Genomic DNA, 25439 nt, shown 5'->3' with positions numbered 1-25439 from the left:
GTGGAGGGAGACTAAGTTCCAAGAGGCTTAATTTGATCTGTGAAGGTCAGAATATCACAGGGAAGAAGAGCACAAAAGGGAGGTCACAGACAGAAGGTTAGTCAGTAAACAGGGTTGACTACAGATGTATCAGTACGGTTCTAAAAAAAAAACAGTACAAGAGTTCACAAGTGTACTTGACAATAGATGAAAGATATTTTCCTTTGCTCATTTGTAGAATAAATGCTTTAACTTAGAAAAATTTCAACACATTGTATCATTAATAAGGATTCAAAGGTTTGTGCATTCAGAAGAAATACAATAATATTTAAAGTATTTTAGAAATGCACTCTGGGGTGTATCAAAAACAATGTATATCTTCTGAGAAAATTTCAGTGTGCAAAGACTTAAAACTTTACTGTTGCTTCATTAAAATAAACAGTTTAGCTACACTGGTGGAATAAAATATTTTAAACTATTTACTTCAATTATGAAAACTGTGTCAGGGTTTTATGCACTGTTAGTGACGCCTATCTTCTTTTCTTTGTGTCGCTTTAAGATTTCTACCCTCAGTCTGTTTTTTCTTTTTTTCCTCAGTTTGTTTTAATAAACCCACGAACTTCTCATCCAAGTTTAATTTAGGAAAAGGTCTTTTCTGACTCTAAGGATTAGCATTCATTTTAATTTTCTTCTTTTTTTGAACCTCATCAGAGTCTATTTTTTTCTTTTCGCTTTTGTTGCTCTGTTTCAGAAAAATCAAATCAATTATTTTCATCCTTATCCTTACTTTGTTTCTCCTCAGCTTTCCACTCCACTTCTTGAACTTTTTCTTGTGTTTTTTCTTCTTGGAGTCGCTTTTGTTTTTCTTCTTCCTCCTTTCTAAGATTTTCTTTCCATAAGTTTTCTTTTCCTTGTTTTGCTTTCCTTTACATGAAAGAAAAAGAGTTTGCATAATGTCCTAAATTTTTTTTATGCAAAATAAAAATGTAATAGAAGATCTTGTTCCTGACAAACTAAAGAAAAATTACACATTTCTTATATGTTTAAATACAATCTTAGGGACTTCTCTGGTGGCGCAGTGGTTGAGAATCTGCCTGCCAATGCAGGGGACACAGGTTCGAGCCCTGGGCCAGGAAGATCCCACATGCAGCGGAGCAACTAAGCCCGTGCACCACAACTACTGAGCCCATGGGTCACAACTACTGAAGCCGTGCACCCTAGAGCCTGTGCGTCACAACTACTGAGCCCATGCACCACAACCACTGAAACCTGCGTGCTCTAGGGCCCACATGTTGCAACTACTGAGCCTGTGTGCTGCAACTACTGAAGCCCGTGTGCCTACAGCCTGTGCTCCGCAACAAGAGAAGTCATGGCAATGAGAAGCCCGCACACCGCAACAAAGAGTAGCCCCTGCTCGCCGCAACTAGAGAAAGCCCGCGTGCAGCAATGAAGACCCAACACAGCCAAAAATAACAAAATTTAAGAAAAAATACAATCTTATATAGTTATATATTTATTATATATAGCAAAGACATATTAGTAGGGGGTGTGGAGAAACCATGGGGGTCAGGGCTGAAGGGGAAAACCAATTAATCAATCAATTAATCAAGAGAGAAACTAAGCACAAGTAGATGAGCTAGGGAGTATGACTAACAATTTCTCACACTCTCAAATTTCTTCCTGCCAGCCAACCTCCCAAACCCAAGAAAAAAAGTGGAAAAAAACTGTAATGGAACTGTTCAGAAAACGAATCTAAAAATTATATCTAAATTTCCTTCCCTTGTCTCCAGATTCTTCACAAGGACTGCTGTCAAACTCTTATTCCCACTATCCTAGCTAATCCCTGTTTTCAGGATTCAGTCATTGCTGTGAAAATAGGAAATGCTGCTGGACAGATTATCTACTTCTTATATTATCACTTAAAAGTCTTTTTCATTTGTTAGATTTTAGATAATAGAGCATTTTTCCTCTATAGGTCCATACTTCTGTACATGTTTCTATGACATTTGATATAGCTGCAGCTTGGTTTCTAGCTGGTCAAGATGGTCTAAGATCAGCTTAGTTGTTTTAGTATTAGAATTAATGCTCACTGGAGTTCTTCTTGCATATACTTTTTATGATCTTACTGGAGGCAGAGCAGTCACCACTAATTAGCACCTTCTTCAAGTGTCAGCACACATTATCAGGGGCTATGAAGATTGTGACTGGATGCATCCCTAGGATTTGGGGGCATTTATGCCCCACCAAGGTGAAAGTCTTGGCTTAATTCCATACTCTATTCCTATAATTCCTGGAGGAATTTGGAAATCCTGGATAATTCCAAAAACTGTACACCCACTCAGTCATGAAGCCTTCCTCCTCATCCTCCAAATGTCTTATACTTCATACTCCTGGTTCATTATCCCACAACTAACTTCCTCTCAACCCTTTGCAAATCCTCCTACACCCTCTATCACTTTGCAGAGTGCTTTCTCTAGCACTTTCTGTAACTGACATCCAGCTCTCCTTTGAGAGGCATGCTTCTCTTGCAGTCCTTAAGCAATTCCGACCAATATTCCCTTTCCCAGTAACTTTCCCTGACACTCTCCCATGCCTAGGATGACCCAACCTACCTTTATTTAAATTCCCATAGCATCATAAACACCACTATCAGAGTACCTGCCACATATTTACTGGGATAAAGGCTAGAGAGTTAAGAGAATAAAAAATTAAATTTTGGTAAAGTTTCTATGTGCGTGTTTGTGGATGAGAAACTGGTCCACGGCCAGAAGATGCTTCAGAAGTTGGACAAAGAGGCCACATCTACAATGTGAAAACCTGACTATTACCAATAGCTTGGGACGAGAAGGCAACATACCTGAGCAAATGGCCAAGAAATCAAGATGTAGTACTAAGACCCAGCTCTGGACCAATTCTACATGTTCTGATTTCTTCCCTCTACTAAAGCAGGATAATGTGCAAGGACAATGAATAAAATGAAAATGTGTATTACTAATACGGTATGTTGGCCTGAAAGGAATTGTGAGCAATGATGGAGAGATATCAAGATACTTGCATGTGTAAACAGAAAATTCTTACTAGCACATGACAGTCTCCATCTCTGTCAATCAAGAAGATTATGTACTACTAATGAATGAATGAATAAAAGTTGTTTTATTTGAGGATGCTCTTCAGAAGACTTAAAATAATATTTGTGGAACATTCTGAATGTGACTAATTTATTTTGATTTATTTTGATGATTTATTTTGATGTCTGTCAATTTCTTTGACAACTACTCATTTTACTTTTTAGAAATGGACTTATTATATCTAAGGCAGAGCCCAAAATGAATAAATTCAAATAGAAAAAAAAAAAGAAAATTCTAACACAGAGACTGCACTGCACAGTTCCCTTGTGCAATGTTAAGTGGCACAAGTTAGGTGGCAAATAAAAGCCTTAATTTGAACTTTACTGTCTCCACGTCTATATTATTCTGGGATCTCTTGTTAGGGAATCACAAAAGTAGGGGTCTTAGAATAAAGAATATTATAGCTATTTGTTTAGCTGTCTGACTCTCCTACTAGAATTATGAGAAATCTAGGGGCAAGGAGTAACCCAGAGACTACCTGCATCGCAGTCAACAGTGACCACTCAGTAAAAATGTGTTTAAGTGGTTATTCTAAAGCCATTAAGAAAAGAGGCCTGCTATATGGTAATGTGTCTTTCTTGCCTTCCCAGTAACTATTAGCTCTTTCATAGACATTATTGTCTACTCTTCTCCAGGGCAAAGAAATGTTGGTTTATTGATATTTGTTCATTAATTATAATAATTTCTGACACTAGAGAACTTGGGAGAAACATAGGAACATATTAGAAATAGAATCTTACCGATAGAAAAAAAAAAATCATGCAAAGTCTCTAAATGAATGGTTCTAAGCTTCAGATACCACAACTGTCTCACTTTTCCTTGCTATAAATGTAGGCAGTTGATATAGCTCAGATATATACAAAGAAGCCTGCATCAACATGGCATTTCTACACTCAGTATTACACTCTATAAAATTAAGTACTTGGTTTTTATGATTTTTCAGGAAACGGTAATGGATTTATTATTGAGAGAAATAATGAGTGCTTATTACCTGCAAAACATTATACTTGGTTCTTTAGTTTTATTTGATTCTGAGTTACTTATGAGGTATGCATTAATGTTTCTATTTTTCAGATGGGAAAACTGAGGTTCCAAAAGGTAAAGTGACTTAACCAAGATCATCCAGATAGTAAGTGGTAGATCAAGAATTCTAAATCAGGTCTGACTCAAAAGTCTGTATTTTTCACTAATGGAACATAAAATTGGTTACTGTAAACTCAGTCCACAAAAGAAGGACTGAACTTCTAAAATTTAGAATCTAATTAGCATCTTAGGATAACCATTTTATTCCCCTTAATTTTTCATAGTCAAACTAAAAATATGGGCAACAAAATTAGAATTCTAATAGCAATATAGTATAATAAATTTATCAACTATATTACCTTGTAGCCTCGTCTTCTAGTTTCTTTTTCTGTATTAGCTCTAATCTTTTTCTTTCAATTTCCCTCAGCTTGTCACGTTTGATCTTATAAAGTTGTTCAAGGGCTAACTGCTGTGTATTGTAGCTTTCTCTCAGTTCCTAAGGAGAAAATAAGAAGTTAACGTGGCATTGATTTAAATACTTTTGTCTTATGCAAAAATGTGGCAACTGCATTAAAAGATAAAAATCATAAAGCAAGTTTAACTAAAGTAAAAAGATTAAAAGTCTTAAAAAATCCAGATGATTGAAAAATTCTTGAAAACAGTAAGTATTTAAGGTATGTGGCCAATGAGGACAAATGCATGTTAAAATCATCTGCTTTTATATTAATTCATTTCTAAGGAACACAGAATCTTTCACAAGCTAATTCTTTGATTTGGTACTTCCTTTTCAATAAAAAAGCAATCTATTAAAAATACAGGGAAACAATTTGCTTATTCTAACATTTGAAGAGGAATTTTGCTCAGTCATATTTTTGACACATGTAGTTTAACCAAGTTACCCATAACTTTTACCCAGTAAAATAGTGAACTAAACACAGAAGCAATTATTCAATAATTTAATAATTATTCAATATTTATTTAATTTAAATAATATATTAAATAATTTAATAACTAAAAATGGAAAAGATAATGTCTACCTAAAACCATGACTAGAATGGGCCAAAATAATGAAAAATATTCCAAAGAGGGATTAAAATAAACAATTGTTTATTGAGCATCTAGCTCTGTGCAAAGTGCTATAAAGATTCACAGCGATCCAATCCAAGGCCATCTTGACTCCCAAGTCCATAGTCCTTGTCTTCAAAGAGTTCAGTCTCAAAGTAAAGTGCCAAAATCTGGGATATAGGTAAGTGTCTTCGCAGAAACTTGTGACTATCTGTTCAGCATTTCCTTTCCCTCTTCTGCTAACTGCACCCTTCCTCCTTTTGGGAAGCTGATTTACCCCCCAATCCCACCCTTCTATGTGGTTTTGATGAGTCTGTCAGATTCAGTGCTCCTAACTCCCACCCAAGTGTGGTCACTGGATCTAAACAATCACAGCACCTCACCTCCCTGGCAAGAATGACTGGTTCAAAGGATGTGCACATGATCCAGGCTGGGCCACAAGCCCTTCCCGGGATTCAGATATATTGAAGAGGGGAGAAAGAAGTCTTTCCTTCACTAAACTCATTAAAATGGGATAAGGTAAACCTGGAGCTGCCCCACTTCCTAGTGAGGCCATCAGGGGTAGGAATGAAGTCAAAACAGGAAAGAGAGAAGCAAAGATTAGAGATAGAGTTGGAGAGAGAGGGAGTGCTGGGGGAACCAAATCTCCAACTTCATTCCTGTGTCTAGGAACTGCCCCGTCTACTGATTCAGTCAATGGTCTTAGTACTCTTGCAATAACCACTCTTTTCAGCTTAACTATTTTGAACTGAATTTCTTTTACTTGGAATCTATAGAATCCTGAACAAGGGAGTAGAAAAAGCCTGGGATAAGGAAGAGGAAAAAAAACCAAAAAACAAAGAAACTCCCACAAAAACCTAAAGTAAACAAAAGAGACTTCACGGCAAAGGTGGGAGCTTCAACAACATTTAGATAGAATTTTTTGGTAAAAGATGTCTTGGGGCATCTATCTACACACAAAAACAAAACTCCAAACCACTAACAAATGAAAACAACCTAAGCTCTACTTCTTAATATTTTATAGATGAACCCTTTTAACTTGATTGAAATGGTAGAGCTAATCTGAGTAAATGTGGTATCCAGAGACTATGCCCAAAATGTCTAAGATCAAGACTTGCAGCTTAAGACAACAAGAATACAAATACTACATTCATAGCAAAGTTTTCACAGATCTCAGCTTCTGTAGTTCTCTTTGTTGCACCTTTGTCTAAACTCTATTGATGGGACTTCCTGGCGGTCCAGTGGTTAAGACTTCGCCTTCCAATGCAGGGGGTGCAGGTTCGATCCCTGGTCAGGGAGCTAAGATCCCACATGCCTCGCGGCCAAAAAACCAAAACATAAAACAGAAGCAATACTGTAACAAATCAATAAAGACTTTAAAAATGGTCCACATCAAAAAAAATCGTTTAAAAAAAACCCAAACAACTCTATTGAAAAGCGGAAGGCTACAATGGTTACAATCTGTGGAGAAGCAGTGTGGTTTAGTGATAAGGGCACATGGAGCACTGGTCTGGAATAAGAACGCCAAGGTCTGAATCAGGCTCTATCTGTGACTAGCTGAGTAATCTTAGGAAAGTTACTTAACAGTCTCCTCATCGTAAAATGGGGTGAATTATAGTACATGCCTCATAACACTGCTATGAGGACTGAATGGGTTAATACACATAAAGTGCTTACAATAGGGCAGGGCACATAGTAAGTCCTCAGTAAATATTAGCTATATTACTGGCTGAAGTCATAAATAGAATTATAAGTTTAAAAGGAGAGTGAAGAGGAGTCAAATTAATGTCTGATCTTAATATGGCTCTAAGGTTAGCCCTCTAACTTGTCCTTTAAAATACTGTTCCAAGTCTTCCTTCATTAGCCCATTCCTCCAGTGTGTGAATTAACGAGCTTCCTTGTGCTCCCCAAGACGTTCTGTGCATTCCCCTATCACAGGCAGCGTCTTCTGACCGTATGACTGTCTCCACTGGAGTGAGTTTCTTGACAACAGGACTGTCTTTCATCAAGGTATCCCCACCCAAGAGAGAGCCTGGTACAGTGTAGTTATTTAATTAGTATTTACTGGATGAATGAAAATACATAAACCATAGTCTATGCATATTAATACAATTTGAAGAGCACCACAGGGCTTCTCAAAAACATTTCCTCTGCCTGACTTACAATGATCCTAGAAATTCTTATCATTAGACTCACTCCTCTGAGTTAAGTCATGCTTCCAGGAGGTCCTGGTTAAATCTATCAGTTAACTATCACTTTGCTGTACAGCAGAAATTAACACAACACTGTAAATCAACTATACTTCAATTAAAAAAAAAACTATCAGTTAACTGAAAAGAAGTAAACAATCTGCACTTAACGAAAAGAATTGTACTCCATCTTAACGGAATAACAGATCATTCTTTTCAGGTTAAGGAAGTTCTCTTCCATTCCTAATATGCTAATAACTTTTTCATTTTTTCATCATGAATAAATGTTAAATTTTATCAAATACCTTTTCTGCATTTAGTGAGATAAGCATACTATTTTTCTCCTTTAATCTGTTTATATGGCAAATTACAGTCAACAGTTTTACATGTCAAATCATCTTTGCATGGCTAAGATAAATCCAACTTGGTCATAATGGAGTATCCTTCTTATAAATTTCCACATTCAACTTTTCAATATTCTTTAGAATTTTTGCCTCTATGCTAAATTGGTCTATAATGATCCTTGCTCATACTATTCTTATCAAATTTTGAGGTTTATGATAGTTTCATACAATAAGTTGGGAATATTCCCTCTTCTACATTTTGAAACAGATGTATAAGACTGGAGTTATTTATTCCTTCAGTAAAATTCTAGGTCTGGATTCTCTTTTAGAGAAGATTTTAAACTATGGAATTAAAATATTTTGTGACAATAGAGCTACCTAAATATTTTATTTTTCTTGAGCCAGTTTCAGCAAATTCTGATTTGTTCATTTCACCTACGTTTTCATACTTATGTGCAAAATTTTTCATAATAGTCCCTTCTCTTTTATTGTTTGCAATGTATTTAGTTATAGCTCTTTTTCACTCCTTTATTTTTATTTTGTCTTTAAATTAAGTCTTGCCAAAGGTTTGATAATTTTATTAATCTATAAAGAGAGTCAAATTTTGGCTTTCTTGATTCTCTGTATTAAATATCTGTGTTCTGTTTCACTAATTTCCTTCTACTTTTTTCCCTTTATTATGCTAGTCTTTTTCTAGCTTCTTAAGTTGAACACTTAGCTTATAAATTTTCATCTTTTTAACAAAAATATAACCATTGAAGGTCAAATCCTGACTCTCTGGGTTGAATTTCTGCTTGCTACCTCTGTGCAACTTAATTTACTCCTATGTGAAATGTGAACAAATAATAGGACCTACCTCAACGGGTTAATATTAAGGATTAAATAAATTAATATAAGTAAAACATTTAGAACAGTGCCAGTCACAGATAAAGCCTTTAATAAATCCTATTATTAGTATATCTTATGAATTAGAAAATAGTTATTGACTCCTGATATGGAATATGGGGAATCTGCTCATTTACACTATCCCCTATCTCCTCTCCATCTTCCAGTGTGTGTTATAATTTAAAAATATACTTATTCTACTATTTCATTTTCATAAACATTTGACATTTTGCAACGTAATTTTTCTCCAAGTTTTTATTTTGAAAACTTTCAGATCTACAAAAAATTTGACTAAGTTGAAGACGCTGATGCTTTCACCCCAGAACTTCATCATTATTCTATGTAACTACGGTGTCAATGTCAGTACCAAACTAAAGAAATTTAATAGTGACATAATAATCTTAATACAGAATTCATATTCAAAAGATGTTCCCTCCCAATAGTGTAAATATTGTCCTTAATAACAGCCTTTTTTTGGCTCCATAATCCAATCAAGGACCATACACTTCATTTCATCATTGTAAGAAGATTTCCTCCATCTTTTATGAGATTCACATTTTTAGAGTGTGGGTTAGTCAGCTATTTTACAGACCAAACCACAATTTGAGTTTGTCTAATTATTTCCTTACACTTACACAGATGAAATATTTTTGGCAAAAATAGTATAGAAGTGATGTGTCTTAAAAAAAAAAAAAAAGAAGTGATGTGTCTTTTTCAGTGCATCATATCAGGAGACACATAATGTCAGCTTCTGCCATTTGGGTAATGTTAAATTTGACTGCTTGGTTGAGGATGGCTTACCAGTTTCTGGCCTGAGTATTTTCTTTGCTCTTCATTGCCATTTCTAGATGATTATTTCTTCTTACTCTTACAAACTCCATCTTTTTCTGAGGCTCAGAATAACATCCAGCAGTACCACCCTCCCATTCCTCTTTATTGTCATCTATGGATCACCTGGTCACTGATCCTCATTCATTCATTTTCATTATTCTTCCAGTCTTTGACATAAATGTAGATGACCCCATCAAAACCTCAACTCAGACTGATCTCCTCAAACACAGGGAGGGGGAAGTGTAACCCTGGACGAAGTGAGAGAGCGGCATGGACATATATACACTACCAAATGTAAAAAAGATAGCTAGTGGGAAGCAGCCACATGGCACAGGGAGATCCGCTTGGTGCTTTGTGTCCACCAAGAGGGGTGGGATAGGGAGGTGGGAGGGAGACGCAAGACGGAGAAGAAATGGGGATATATGTATAGCTGATTCATGTTGTTATACAGCAGAAACTAACACACATCGTAAAGCAATTATACTCCAATAAAGATGTTAAAAAAAAAAGGTAGGGATTGAAATAGTAACCTGGGAAATATCAGTCAAGTAACAACTAAGAGCACGTGGTTTATTTGATGCTGAGTTGAAAACTGTAAGAACTGGTGTCCAGGGTGCTGATAGGACTTGGGCAGCTCTGCTAAGTCATTCTAAGTGACCAGAAACTATGAATTCAAAAGCATTCTCAATGTTCATTCTTGGGGCTAAACATATGTATTTCAGCACACTGGAGGAAAATTTTCCAAGTGAATATTATACAGATAAGAAGGCTTAATTATCCCTTGGCACTGTTCCTTTCCTGCCTCAGAATTATTGAAAAAAATACTGAAAAACACAAATAGGATTTATGCAAATGTAAGTATTTGACAACAGATCTTCTGTATAGTTTTATAAAACATAATTATAAAAAAGTGTATATGGTTTAAGAAGGTTATAAAGTTTAAGAGCATCACAGTAGGAGGATTATAACTTTCTATTGTGATAAAATCCATCGACAAACACATGAAAGAATGCTCAACATTACTAATCATTAGAGAAATGCAAATCAAAACTGCAATGAGGTATCATCTCACACCAGTCAGAATGGCCATCATCAAAAAATCTACAAACAGTAAATGCTGGAGAGGGTGTGGAGAAAAGGGAAGCCTCTTACACTGTTGGTGGGAATGTGAATTGGTACAGCCACTGTGGAGAACAGTATGGAGGTTCCTTAAAAATCTACAAATAGAACTACCATATGACCCAGCAATCCCACTACTGGGCATATACCCTGAGAAAACCATAATTCAAAAAGAGTCATGTACCATAATGTTCATTGCAGCTCTATTTACAATAGCCCAGAGATGGAAACAACCTAAGTGTCCATCATCAGATGAATGGATAAAGAAGATGTGGCACATATATACAATGGAATATTACTCAGCCATAAAAAGAAACGAAATTGAGCTATTTGTAATGAGGTGGATAGACCTAGAGTCTGTCATACAGAGTGAAGTAAGTCAGAAAGAGAGAGACAAATACCGTATGCTCACACATATATATGGAATTTAAGAAAAAAAAATGTCATGAAGAAGCTAGGGGTAAAACAGGAATAAAGACACAGACCTACTAGAGAATGGACTTGAGGATATGGGGAGGGGGAAGGGTAAGCTGTGACAAAGCGAGAGAGACATAGACATATATACACTACCAAACGTAAGGTAGATAGCTAGTGGGAAGCAGCCGCATAGCACAGGGAGATCAGCTTGGTGCTTTGTGACCGCCTGGAGGGGTGGGATAGGGAGGGTGGGAGGGAGGGAGATGCAAGAGGGAAGAAATATGGGAACATATGTATATATATAATTGATTCATTTTGTTGTAAAGCAGAAACTAACACACCATTGTAAAGCAATTATACTCCAATAAAGATGTTAAAAAAATAAAAATAAAATAAATAAATAAAATCCATCGAAAATAAAACTTCTCATTTTAACTAAAAAAACAAAACAACTGATCTCAACAATGATTTTTTTTACTCCATTTAATCCCTCATTTGCATTATTATACCCTGAATCTTGTCATCATCAAAAAGAGAACTACCACTGATCAGTATCCCATTTTCCAAACATAAGTTCTTATCCTTCAAGCTTTTCTTATATATGGTACATCCATTTCAACAGGTTTCCAACCTCACTGAGACCTCCATTCTGTTGACCCCATCATCCTCTCTTTTTTCATCAGCACCCCTTCCTCTCTTCATATCCCTTCATGTCCAGTACCTATTTCAGAGTTCATGTTTATCACAGTTACTGTGTTAAGATCTGTAGCTCTTTTGTTCCTCCCTCTCTGCCCATGTCTATTAAAACCTCAAACCCGTATGAATCTATTAACCTATGTCATCATCCTTTTCCATGCTTACACATAAACAGCTGAACTTTGGTGGGGAAAGAAAAAGACACAATTAGGCCTGCTGTTTTCAATTTAAATTCATGAACTCCAACTTCAAATAGGCATTCAACATTGCTCAGGACACCTACTGTTTTCCTCTACTAAGCTTGCACTCCCCACCCCCACTAAGATGTGTATTTCATGCCTACTTTTCACTCCTGAAATTCCCCAATCTTCCATTCATTCTTTTCACTACCAGCCAATAATCTTGCCTCATTAAGCCAGACTGGAATTCCCTCATCTTTCCATCTCAAAAGCAATAAAACTTCCTGCATCTGCATCCATCTCCTTCTAGTCTAGTTTGAGTTATTTCATGTCCTCAACCACCCATGAAGACTCTTTGTAATGATCTAACTTGCTTCTGATTTTAGGTTTTGAAGCTATCAACTTCCTACTCTCTACCAACAAATTTAGCCGACTTCACACCTATCTAATCCCCATATGTTACACTGGAAGTATTCTTTTTCTCTTGTCCTTCAATCTATGCTCCAGATTATATCTTAGTCTGCTTCCTTGGGACTTTGCTCCATCAATTATCACTACTTTATACGGTCAATCTCAATCTCTCACTTTCCTCCTCCTTCCCTTCCTCTCTCTTCTACTTTAAGTCTTGTCTTTCTTTTCTTTCTTCCTTTTTTTGAATTTAAAAAATAGCCTTTACTTAAAAGAATAAATTACATGGAATCAGAAGTTTCCCTAAAACCTGGGATACATGGTTTTCTGCTGTTTTTTGACTAATTTCTTTCTACTTTTTTCTCATAAACTCTATATACCAATACTAACTCTAAATGCTGTATATTTTCTGACTGAGAATACTCAAAACCATTCATTCATTCAACAAGTGTGTATTGCCATACATGATGTTCCATGCACTGTTCTAGGTGCTGGGAATTCAGCAACGAAATATTTGGCTTGAGCCTGGCAATCATCTTTAAGACACTGAGATGGATAAGGTTAGTTACCTAAAAAGCTTAATTTTCTCCATTTCCATTCTCCGGTCCTAACAGAAACTATCCATTCCTCATGTATCCATATGCTGCACAAAAAGGTGATACCACTTTCAAGGGTGGTCCTAATTATTCTTTTATTTTTCAACTTTATTAAAGTATAATTGGTAAATAAAAACTGTATATATTTAAGGTATACAATCTGCTGCTTCAATACACATATACACTGTGAAATGATCACGATAATCAAGCTAATTAACATATTCATTTCCTCATATAGTTACCATTCCCTCCTTCCCCCCCCCCACCCCGCTCCTTCTCTTCTTCTCTCCCCGCTTTCTTTCTTTTCCCTTTCTTTCTTTCCTCCCTCCCTCCCTTCCTCTCTCTTTCCCTCTCCCTCCCTCCCTCCCTCCCTTCCTTCCTTCCTTCCTCTCTCTCTCTCTTTCTGTGGGAGAATGTTTAAGATATAGACTCTTAACAATACTGTATTGTATAGTTGAAATTTTCTAATTACAGTCACCATGCTGTGCAGTGGGTTTCACAACTTATCCATCTTACATAACTGAAACTTTGTATCCTTTGTCACCTTTCTTAAACAAACAAAGTTTTCCTCATGCTCTCTTCACTCTCCTAAAGAGTTGCTTACACGCACTCCACCCCTCCTCAGCTCCCATTCATTCCTGGTCTGCTGCAATCCAGCCTCTGCTGGTCACTCAACTGAGATGGCACTTTCAGAAAGGTCTTCAAAGGTCTCCTTGTTGACAATTCAATGGATACTTTTCAGTACTAAGTTAACTGACTGCTCTGTATCATTTCCAATGACTACAGAAAGCCTCTTTTCTTGCTTTCTGTAACAATAGTCAGTCTCCTGACCACTCTGACAGTGTAGGTTTCATTCCCTTTTACATTCCTAAATTGCCTCTGATGAAACCTCAACAAGCAGTGAAAGGTTGGAAGGCAGGAAGCAGAAGGAAGAAAGGAAAACAAGAGACAAGAATAATCTGCTAGCCTGTGGAGAATCAAATGCTAACTCGAAGAATCAGACTTCTGTGTGAGTACAGTCCACAAGTATCATCAAACTGCACTGTATACGTGAAGAAACACTTAGGTTTACATTTCTGTGTGATCTGCAGCAAAAGCTCTAAGACCAGATAATCTGGCCATTCATGCTATAACCATAAAGGAAAGGATGATACCATCTTTCCAACTGCCCTACCTTTGCTTAGGTAACAAATGAGCTCTACTTATGTTCTCGTCTTCACTGTGTATATATATGTAATTGCCCCACTGCCATCCATTTTAGTACTGAGTAGAATACAGTCAAAAATCTACTAGGGTCAGCAAGTGGTAAATATAAAGCAACTTTCTTTAAGCTAAATTAAAATAGGAATTCATTGAATGTTTTAAATATTCTTTGTGCTATCTATACATGACAAAGTGAACTACTTGTTTATAAATATGATTTAAACATTTTTATCTGTGGTGCAAGGGTATCTAAATACGAGGCCTGATAACTAGACAGAACTATTTCTTAAAGAAAAATTTTTCTTAAAGAAAAATCTTATAGCAGTATTAGGAAGCAGCCTGATATATACGTGACATAACCTTGCACTAGATTTCAGAAGGTATAAGTTTTATTTTAAACAGTAATTTCAGTGATATGGGTAAATAATTTAATCTCACATTCCCTTAGTTTCCCTTTTAATTGAATGAGTAATCATCCTATCAGTTAGCCCAACTCACGGGAACCAGGAAATATTTCTCAGTGTCCTGGGCTCCTCATGAGAAAGGTTACTCTGGGCAACCCTAGTGATTCCTAGCATTAGACTCAAACAGGCAGTGAGACAGCAGAAGGATATTTAAGCAAGCAGAAAGAAAAATGTCTATACTGTATATGTTATTTCAAACAAGGATATTTAGATAAATGCAAAGAATAGTCTAGTTTTTTAAAAAAGAAAACAGTAAAGTAACTCAAAGAAAAGGAGCTAGATATTAGAAAATAACCTTAAGTAAGAGGAAGAGGTTGTTGAGACAGCTTAGCAGAGACAAAAGGCACTGAAGAACAGAGTCATCCATATTCCCACACTGTAAGATAAGGCAGATAAAAAGCCAATTAAACTATGTACAGATTTAAAAAAAAATAATGTAGGGAAGATAACTTGGCTGGTTTGTCTATCAACGACAAATTATTTGGTTTTCTCTAAATTTTTTTTCTACAGAATATATATGCTTGGGTAGAATGTATTATTAACATTATTCACCTCAAACTTCCTTTCTTAACTGAAGCCACCATGGTTTCTTTTACCATTCTGTTTACTCTATGGTTGGTGTAACATTACTCTAAATAAGTCAGCAAAATGAAAGTCACATGAAGAGACAGAGAGCTGCCTGAAAAGCTCTGTAATACATTATGCTCTAAAAACTTCATGCTTCATTAGTAAGGGAGTAACTGAAACTAGTCCCAAATTTTAATCATATGCCATTACTCTGGTTGCTAGCTTTTAATATTTTCTTTCACAGGCATGGCTTCAGTATACAACTAACACTGAACAGAATGATAAGCATATGGTATACGTTTTGGACATCTGTTCTGCCACTGCAGCAAATAATGAATCATGAATCTACTTTTCATGCAAAATTTTTAGTGCCAAATTATGCTTTGGATTTCATTGGTTATGGCATTATTTCACAAAGGTTAATTAAATTGTAAAAAAAAAAAAAAAAGAATTTAGTGTTTTAAAAGAGCCTCTACAACCTGGACTATTTAAAATTTTCCATATTTCCCATTTTCAAATTTGCCTAAGATCATTCTGGCTGAGATCTAATACTGACAAATCTAATCTAATCTAATCCTAATACTGACAAAGGTAATTATTTTTTAAATGTATAGATGCGGGCTTCCCTGGTGGCGCAGTGGTTGACAGTCCGCCTGCTGATGCAGGGGACACGGGTTCATGCCCCGGTCCGGGAAGATCCCACATGCTGCGGAGCGGCTGGGCCTGTGAGCCATGGCCGCTGAGCCTGTGCTCCGCAACGGGAGAGGCCACAACAGTGAAAGGCCCGCGTACCGCAAAAAAAAAAAAAAAGAAAAAAGAAAAGGTATAGATGCCAATAAAAACAGTCATCAAAAACTGGAAACTATGGTAAATTGTAAGTTTATTTACACAACTCAATGTTTATAATACACAGAGAACATTAAAAACAATCCTGCAATTCTGGTATAGCTCAAATTATAAAATAAATTATGAAATGTACTACATATAACAATAATAGCTTCAGTTATTTATTCAATTAAATCAAAATAAGGAAGGTAGAAGGCAGCTAACTAAAAATGAATATAATAGAAGATAAATACCTTTAGTTGATTGTTAAATGAATCCATTTCTGATAGCTTAGATGCAGTTTCTTTTTCAAGAGCATCTAATTGTTCTTTAAGTCTTTGGCATAATTCTTCCTTTTCTAATGATTTTTTATGAAGTAAACCGACTCCTAAATCTGAAATACAAACATCATACAGTTTACATTTGGTAGAAGTTCCTGTCATTACCAGTAATTAACATTTACTGTCTGGTCAAATTGGTATAACTAGAGAGCCAAAGGCTATACACACATAAGGTGGATCAACTCAAGGGAAAAAACAATCAGCAGTCATTTCCCTTTTTCGGATCATATCTTGGAAGATCCTCATATGGAAATGTTATAAGCATTGGTTCTGTACTCAAAAGTACTAGAACTTGAAGTGACGCTCCATTTTGGGTAAGTTGCTTCACCAATCTGATCCACAGGCTCTCCTATTCAATGGGCATTATATCACCCACCTCATATATGAGGTGATGATATAAAGCCATTAGTACAGAGTCTGGCCCATAGTAAATACTCAATTAATAGCACCTATTGTTAAAGCAGCGTTCTATTTATTCTCAGTGCTACCAAGAAGAGGGGAATATTCACTACAAGGACTCAATAAATATTACTAACTAATATTCAGTGGTGTTATTTTAGGAGGTAGGAACAGAGAGCTTCATTTTATATGACCTTTTCTTACACATTTAGGCAAGGATGAAAAAACTGGATGGAAATATATGATACAGATTACATTTCAATAAATTAAGATAGCAATCTCACCATCTATTTAAATACAGCTGACCCTTGAACAACAATTGGAGGGTGGCGCTCTGCTCTGTTGAAAATCTAAGTATAACTTGCAGTTGGCCCTCAGCATACGTGGGTGCAGTTCCTCCATATCCCCAGTTCTAAGTCCTTGGATTCAACAACCACGGATCTGTGTAGTACTGTATTATTTACTTATTGAAAAAAATCTGCACAGAAGCGGACCTGTGCAGTTCAAACCCACGTTGTTCAACGGTCAACTGTACATATTTTAAAACTTTATTGTATTTTTTAAAGTACAGAAATCTAGTATAAAATTCAAATAAAATGAAGCATATAGAGTAAAAAGTAAAAAAGTCTCCCTTCATCTCAACTCCTACCCCCCTCTTAGGTACTTGATATGTGCATATTCAGCATTTCCATGGGGCTTTAATGGGATCACGCTGTCTACACTGCTTGGCAACTTGTTTTAAATTTAATAACACATCTCACCATTAAAGACATCTAGATCTAGTTCATTCTTTAAAATTGCTCCCTGGTAGTCCACATTATGGGTATTCCGTAATTTATGTAACTATTCCCTTTTTGATTGCCATTTAGGTTGTTTCTGATTTTCTACTATTAAATAAAAATGCTGCCATAAACATACTTGTATGTACATTTTAACACACACAAGGAGGTATTTTAAAAGGCTAGGAGGTGAAAGAATTGCTATGTAAAAGGATGTGCACACTTTAAATTTGGACAGAAACTGCCAAACTGCCCTTCCAAAAAGCTGTACCAGTAACAATGACACACCAAATTACCTGTTTCTGCATATCCCTATCACCAGATACTATCACTCATTTTTCTTTCTTTTTTTTTTAAACATCTTTATTGGAGTATAATTGCTTTACAATGGTGTGTTAGTTTCTGCTGTATAACAACATGAATCAGCTATACATATATCCCCATTTCTCCTCCGTCTGGCGTCTCCCTCCCACCCTCCCTATCCCACCCCTCTTGGTGGACACAAAGCACCAAGCAGATCTCCCTGTGCCATGCGGCTGCTTCCCACTAGCTATCTATTTTACATTTGGTAGTGTATATATGTCCATGCCACTCTCTCACTTCATCCCAGCTTACCCTTCCCCCTCCCCGTGTCCTCAAGTCCGTTCTCTACATCTGCATCTGCGTCTTTATTCCTGTCCTGCCCCTAGGTTCTTCAGAACCATTTTTTTTTAGATTCCATATATATATATGTGTTAGCATACAGTATTTGTTTTTCTCTTTCTGACTTACTTCACTCTGTATGAGACTCTGGGTCCACCCACCTCACTACAAATAACTCAATTTCATTTCTTTTTATGGCTGAGTAATATTCCATTGTATATATGTGCCACATCTTCTTTATCCATTCATCTGTTGATGGACACTTAGGTTGCTTCCATGTCCTGGCTATTGTAAATAGAGCTGCAGTAAACACTGTGGTACATGACTCTTTTTGAATTATGGTTTTCTCAGGGTATATGCCCAGTAGTGGGATTGCTGGGTCATATGGTAATTTTATTTTTAGTTTTTTAAGGAACCTCCATACTGTTCTCCATAGTGGCTGTATCAATTTACATTCCCACCAACAGTGCAAGAGGGTTCCCTTTTCTTCACACCCTCTCCAACATTTATTGTTTGTAGATTTTTTGATGATGGCCATTCTGACCAGTGTGAGGTGATACCTCATTGTAGTTTTGATTTGCATTTCTCTAGTGATGTTGAGCATCCCTTCATGTGTTTGTTGGCAATCTGTATATCTTCTTTGGAGAAATGTCTGTTTAGGTCTTCTGCCCATTTCTGGATTGGGTTGTTTGTTTTTTTGATATTGAGCTGCAGGAGCTGCTTGTGAATTTTGGAGATTATATCACTCAGTTTTCATTTTTGCCAACTGGCAAAAAAATTCTTACTGTCACTTTAATTTGTATTTTCTTGACAACTACTGAAATTAGATAAACATCTATTTATATGGCCATCTACTTACATTTATCAGCCATCATCTTGAATTGTCTTGTCTCAACCTTTGCTGGCTTTTTCCTCCTATTGGCTTGTCTTAGTTTCTGATTTGTAGAAGCTCTAAATTCTTGTTGTATCATACATATTTCAATTTTTTTTTTTTTACTGTTTATGACATCTTTCATCATGAAAAAGTTTTTCATTTTTATTTCATCAAAAACTATTTTCCTTCATAGCTCTATGTATTGTTTGAAGAGACTTTTCTGACACCAAGATTATAAAAATGTTTTCCTCTGTAACATTTTTTTCTAGAGTTATATTTTATGTTTAGCCTCCCACTTTACCTAGAATTTATATCTGCATAAAGTGAGGTAAAGAGCTTCTTCACCCCCCTTTCAACTATCCCTCAAATCACTTAATGAAGAGATAGTAACTATCGAAAGCCCATCCCTTCCCCACTGATGTTAAATGCCAACTTTATCTAATCCTAAATTGCCATATATATATATATATATATGCTTGTTTCTAGACTCTCTATTTAGTTCCAGTGTTCTGTTTCTATTTTGGATCAATAATACATTATTTTAGGTACTATACCTTTTCATAACTCATGTTTCAGTATATGATAGGGCTAGACTCCTCCCCCCACCAATGTTTTTTCTTTTTAAGTCTTGGCTCATGTTGTGTATTTTCTCTTCTAGGTTAATTTGTGAATTATCTGTCAATTTTCATTTAAGGAAACCTGAATAAAACTGAATATATGGATGAATTAGTAGAGAACTAAATAACATCTTTAAAATATTGAGCAAGTTCATTCAGGAATATAATATGTATCTACTTATCCAGGAATCTTTTATGTCAATCAGTAAAGTTTTATGGCTGTGCATTTCTTCTTTGTTCATTTAACAATGAGAATGCTGATGTGAATGAGACCTTTTTCCCCCTTATTTTCTAAATAAATACTTTTGATATACAGTAAAGTTGCTGATTTTTATATGCTGATTTTGTATCCAGGCACCTTGTTAAATTGTCTTATAATTCTAACAGTTTTCCAGTATTTCAATAAATATTTAATCATTAAATTACAAATCTGCTATATGCAAGGCCTTGCACTTTGTCAATGGTAGGTAAAAGTGAAGGATAAGGCATGGGTCCTATTCTAGTCAAGGTGAGAGACAAGCAATGGGAAAAATAACAGTAAAAGAATATTCATTCTTAGTATTCAAAATGAGCATCAGTAATAATGGATGCTTTCATATTGAATGTGATCATATCACATCTACGAGCACTGTGTTAGGTAACTGAAAGAGGCAACATGGTAGTGTGGTGGGCTTTAGGAGTCAGACACACAAGAATTTGAGACCTACTATTACGTGATCTTGGGTAATTACTTATTCTCTGTGAACCTCAGTTTTTCCAAGCTGCACAATGGAAATAACAACGACTACTTTACAGGGTTGTTGTAAAGATGAAAGGAAATAATGCATGAAAACTGCCTAGCATGGTGCTTAGCACAGGGCTGAAAATCTTAAATGGTTACTATTATGGACAGAGGAATCTAAGGGATACTGGGTACTTTGCAAACTCCAAATAAAAGCTTCCTATTCTAAACTGGACTACAGCAAAGATTAATAAATTTATAAAAGCTAAACTGGATCACATTCCACAGAGAAAGAGTAACTCTACCAGGCCCCTAATAAGACATATCCTACATTCTCTTCACAATCCAAATACTAACAATGAAGATGACAATATACTTTCTACCCTGCACAGATCAGGAGTGCTGCCTTATCCTGCTTCTGGAATGCCTGTGAGGGGTAAGGTAGGAGCTGATACACTTCGAACGGCCAAGAAAAGCACCCTGTGCAAGGAAGATTGTCTGAGACGAGACATCAGTGGAAGGTGGGAGACATAATAAGAGTAGTTCACAAGATCAAATTTTCTATTCCTGGTATTCCTTCGATGTAAAGGGACCTTTACTAGAACAACAGTCCCGGCTTCTTTCTAACTCTTAAATACTTGGTGAGATCAAGATAAGGACCCGGGTGTACACAGCCCTATACCTTTCCTATCCCTTGCTTTCTTGAGGTTGAACTGCCTACAGGAATCTGCATTCTTTTTTGTTCATGCACCCAGTGTCTTACAGGGGCAGCTGTGCTGCTCACAGATAAGCCATGCTGTCTAACATCAGCTTTATTAATAATGAGGTGATATTCTGGTCTCTCATGTCTTGCTCCTTTGCCTTATTTCTTAATTTGTTCAGAATTTGGGCAAAGAAGAGGGATGAACCTATTTATTGGCCTGCCTAAAAAAACAAAAGTGTAATAAAGAGCCCTAGAATGAAAAAACTGACAGATACTCAGTGGGAGACATTTAGGATACTTTAGCTAGTTCTAACACATTTGCAGAGTTACTTTTCTTTAAATAAATCTTTCTTCTGCTACATTGTTATTGGCATGCTATCCAATGTAGAGATTTTTTTTTTCTTCAGTTTCCTGGTTGAGACTTGAATCAAGAGAAATGTTATATTCTCATAAATTACACTGGAATATTTTGTTCCACAGGTGTCAGAGGGCCAAAGTGGTAAAATTCCTTACATGAATCACAAAGTTAGATGATATAAAAGGTCTGGGAAGAGCATACCAGTCTGCTTAGGCCTATCACTGCTGTACACTATCACCCTAGAATCCAACAGGTTTGGCTCCATAGAAAAGTCCCTTCACGAACAGTTCTTTACAATTAGTGCAGGATTTTGCCAAAATGCACATACAGCCTCGTGTTCAAGCCAAACTGAGGTCTTGTTTAACTGTAATGTAACATTTTATTTGATTGGTATTTGAAATATATAAATAAAAATGGTATCAAGACAGGACGTCAGACCACAATTGTTATTTTATTTCTATTTACATTTTATTACTAAAAATGCTCCAACATGAGGTAATATTTTTCACATTATTTAAAAATTTTTAACTATAGACAAAAAATGTTATTTATAACAGAATAATGCTATTTTAAAACGTAACAGAATATAACTGATACATTCAGAAAAGAATAAAAGAGGCAAAACAAACCTTAGAGACTTACCAGGTGTGTTACTGAGCTGCATATTTTTAATTCTTTCATTTAATAATTGCTTCTCTGGCACCAAATAGATAAGCTTATTTTGATATTCCTTATAAAAAGAAAAAGAAACTCTGTAATGTTGTCTAAGAATTTTCTGAAAATGTTAAAACATGATTTAATCACTCTTGAAACTTAGTATAGGAATAATACATAGAATAATATGTAAATTGCTTACAACTTATGGATAAATTAAAATGGAATTAAATGATGTATTTATTTATTTATTAAAGACTTAAAACTCAAAGTGGTAAATGCCCAGATATTGTATAAATATTAAGCAGAATTTAACCAGATGTTAAGCACAGTTTTAGGGAGTCCATGAGATTCCTGATATTATACAAGATTGTGTATATCTACATGCCTTTAGGAAGGATGTCTATCAGAGGCTCAAAGGGGTTCATGACCCCAAAAGTGAAAAACACTCTATTAGGAAGAATTATTAATAACTGCTCATGTTTAAGGACAATTCAGCAGCAAAGGACTTACCTGAAGTTCCTGTTGAAGCTGCCTGATTTCCATAATTTCCAGGTCACACTGCTTATCCAGAACTTCCAGCTCAGTCTTTTGAGTTTGCTTCCTGAGTCGGACGTCTTGAAGTCTGCTTGAGATCTGCTGATGTTTGCCATTCTATAGGAAGAGAAACATATGGTAACATAAAATGCTAATAGGAAATGTTCTTATCAAGAGAACAATATTTTTATTTAAATTTTAAATGTCATTTATCATTTATACTCAGTCTAAGATAAATGTCTAAAACCAAGTTAACTCAAGAGAGTTATTAGCAGGAAATGTACCACTGTGAGTGTAAGAGCCTATTATGTTAAGATGAGAAAGCACAAACATAACACACTGAATTTTTTTCTGAACTCAGCATTTAGGCACTAATTCATAATATTAAAATATAAACAATCTCTCAGAATAATAAGGAGGAATAAGTGTGTGCATATGACAATTAGCATTACATTCTCTGAACTTCTATTTCTATCCTCAATGCTGCCATCTAATTCTTCTAATTAAACAGTGTACAGGAGGGCCTTTTGGGGCCACACTACTCTTCTCCTATACCAATATTCCTTTCCCCTTGTTCTGAGAAAAAAAAAACAAAAAAAAAAACAGAACAAAAAACAGCAGGATTCTCAATGGAAGCTAATAAGAAGGGTGAGGTGTTATGAGCTGAACTGTGTCCTCCACAATTTATATGTTGAAGTCCTAACCCTCAGTAACCTCAGAATATGACTGCATTTGGAGATAGGACATTTAAAGAGGTAATTAAATGAAGTCTTATGGGTGGGCCCTACTCCAATCTGACTGGTGTCCTTATAAGAAGAGAACATTTAGACACAATAGAGACAGCAGAGATGCACAGGCAGAGAAAAGACCACATGAGGACACGGCGAAAGACAGCCATCAGCAAGCCAAGGAGAGAAGCCTCAGAAGAAATCGAACATGCTGACACCTTGATCTTGGACTTCCAGCCTCCAGAACTGTGATAAAAATTGCCACCTGGTCTGTGGTATTTTGTTATGGCAGCCTTAGCAAATAAAGTGGGGTGAGGAAAAATGAGGCTCCTGGTTAAAAATCACCAATAATGAAAGTTTTTACTGAAAAGTATGTTTCATATTTGAGAAATACACGCTGAAGGGAATATGCTGTGTCCACCCTGGATATCATGTTATTATCTTCAGCAAATATAAGTATAGGCCCTGGACCTTTCCAGACTCTGCACATTAATCTATGCTACTGCTTGGTGTGTTACCCCAGTTCTTGGGGGAAAAACAATCAAAAGGTTTCCTCCCATTGTATTTTTAAGGAAAAACACACAGTCAAGATAACAGTTCAGACAGATACCCAAGTAGCTACACAAAGTAGTTAAAGTTTTTAGGACTGTTTTGTAGTACTATGGCATGATTAACAACTGTGGTATGCTTTCCTATTCTTTTGAAGGCATAAAACAGTACCTTTCTGATGAAAGATATTGTGATTTTTTAAAAAATGTAATTCAATTCATCAACCAAATAAAACATTAGACTACAATTAAACAAGATGTAAATATGGCTCTACTACATAGCTACACATGCATTTTTTGCAAAACCTTACTGTATAATCAGGTCAGGCTTATGGGATTACAGGGTCGTAGTAGAATAGTATGCCTTACTCAGACCCTTTCTATCTTCTCACTTTGCATTTCAAGCAAAGTCTTTTAACAGATACTCTGACATCTGATGTGTAAAAACTGATAAGCATAATGGCCAGTATTTGTTAACAACCATAGTCTTTTAGAACTGAAAGGAATCCTAAGAGATCATTTAGGTCAGCAGTTTCCAGTCATTTTTTCTTTTTAGCAGTAGAATCCCTTTTTCCAAGCAAATTTTAGATAAAACTCCAATAAAAGTACAGCAGATAAATGTGGCGATTCTCTGTTGTGAAATGTGGGACGAAGAAGTGGGGAGAGGAGATGCTGTCCTAGCGCCTAGGCTCTCCTCTCCCCCTTCTGGTTATTCCTCTGCAGACCACCTTCCAGAGACCATGCCCAAGAGTACCTTGTTTATCCACATCTGAACTAAGACCACAACACAATTCTCAGCATTTCGAGTCACTATCCTTTTTTAGTAAACTATACTGTCTAAACTGTTAAAAACCACATATGAAAATATGACTATTTAATTACATTAAAACATAACACATTCATGAGGTAGATTTAAAAAACAATAATATTTTTCAACAGGTAACTCTAAGCATCATTCAGATAAATTTCACTTAAACCTATAGCCATACCAGTGCTTCCAACTCGAGATGAAGGCTTTTCTTTTTAGAGTTTAACCTGACAATTTCTTCCTGTTCTCTATTCCTTCGATTGAGAAGCTCCTGTCTACGAATTCTCTCCCATTCTAAACGACGTTGTCTTTCAAGTTCTTGTTTTGCTGCCTGAAAATAATGAATTAAAGTTAATTTTTAAATTAACAATTTTGCCTCATTCAAAAACTGATGGAATGACAAAGTAAAGATCAGGCAGCATTTAGCACTGAGTGGGCTTGAGTTTCTAAGGGTAACTGGGCAAACCTAGTTTTATCAATGGGCCTAATCTAAAGACTTCAACAAAAGCAAATTCATCCGCCAAATTTTCTGATTGCTTCATAGGGCCATCCTCTTGCTGTAGTTACTTTTCCCTTAATAAACAAAAGGATGACTTCAGGGCTTCCCTGGTGGCGCAGTGGTTGAGAGTCCGCCTGCCGATGCAGGGGACACGGGTTCGTGCCCCGGTCCGGGAAGATCCCACATGCCGCAGAGCAGCTGGGCCCGTGAGCCATGGCCGCTGAGCCTGTGCGTCCGAAGCCTGTGCTCCGCAACGGGAGAGGCCGCAACAGTGAGAGGCCCGCGTACCGCAAAAAAAAAAAAAAAAGTGGAA

The 25439-nt window shown here is 36.1% G+C and overlaps 1 protein-coding gene across 6 annotated transcripts in view; it reads right to left on the bottom strand.

Moving 5' to 3' along the window:
• Positions 1-25439, bottom strand: part of ITSN2 (intersectin 2) — a 160217-nt gene that overhangs the window by 73611 nt on the left and 61167 nt on the right. For all 6 annotated transcript variants that reach the window (XR_003794872.1, XM_029231744.1, XM_029231742.1 and 3 more), the window contains 6 exons: positions 24809-24958; positions 22520-22660; positions 21995-22082; positions 16173-16312; positions 4490-4626; positions 767-903 (listed from right to left, as the gene is read on the bottom strand). Coding sequence is in view for 5 of the 6 variants with exons in the window: in XM_029231744.1 (XP_029087577.1) it covers positions 767-903; positions 4490-4626; positions 16173-16312; positions 21995-22082; positions 22520-22660; positions 24809-24958 (793 nt within the window). In the remaining variant the exon portion in view is untranslated. The remainder of the gene's footprint in view (positions 1-766; positions 904-4489; positions 4627-16172; positions 16313-21994; positions 22083-22519; positions 22661-24808; positions 24959-25439) is intronic.

The sequence above is a fragment of the Monodon monoceros genome, unplaced genomic scaffold, assembly GCF_005190385.1.
Source record: "Monodon monoceros isolate NGI ecotype Baffin Bay Population unplaced genomic scaffold, NGI_Narwhal_1 Super_Scaffold_19, whole genome shotgun sequence".
Classification (NCBI taxonomy): Eukaryota; Metazoa; Chordata; class Mammalia; order Artiodactyla; family Monodontidae; genus Monodon; species Monodon monoceros.
The sequence above is the reverse complement of the archived record's forward strand: the minus strand, read 5'-3'. Positions and strand labels throughout refer to the sequence as shown.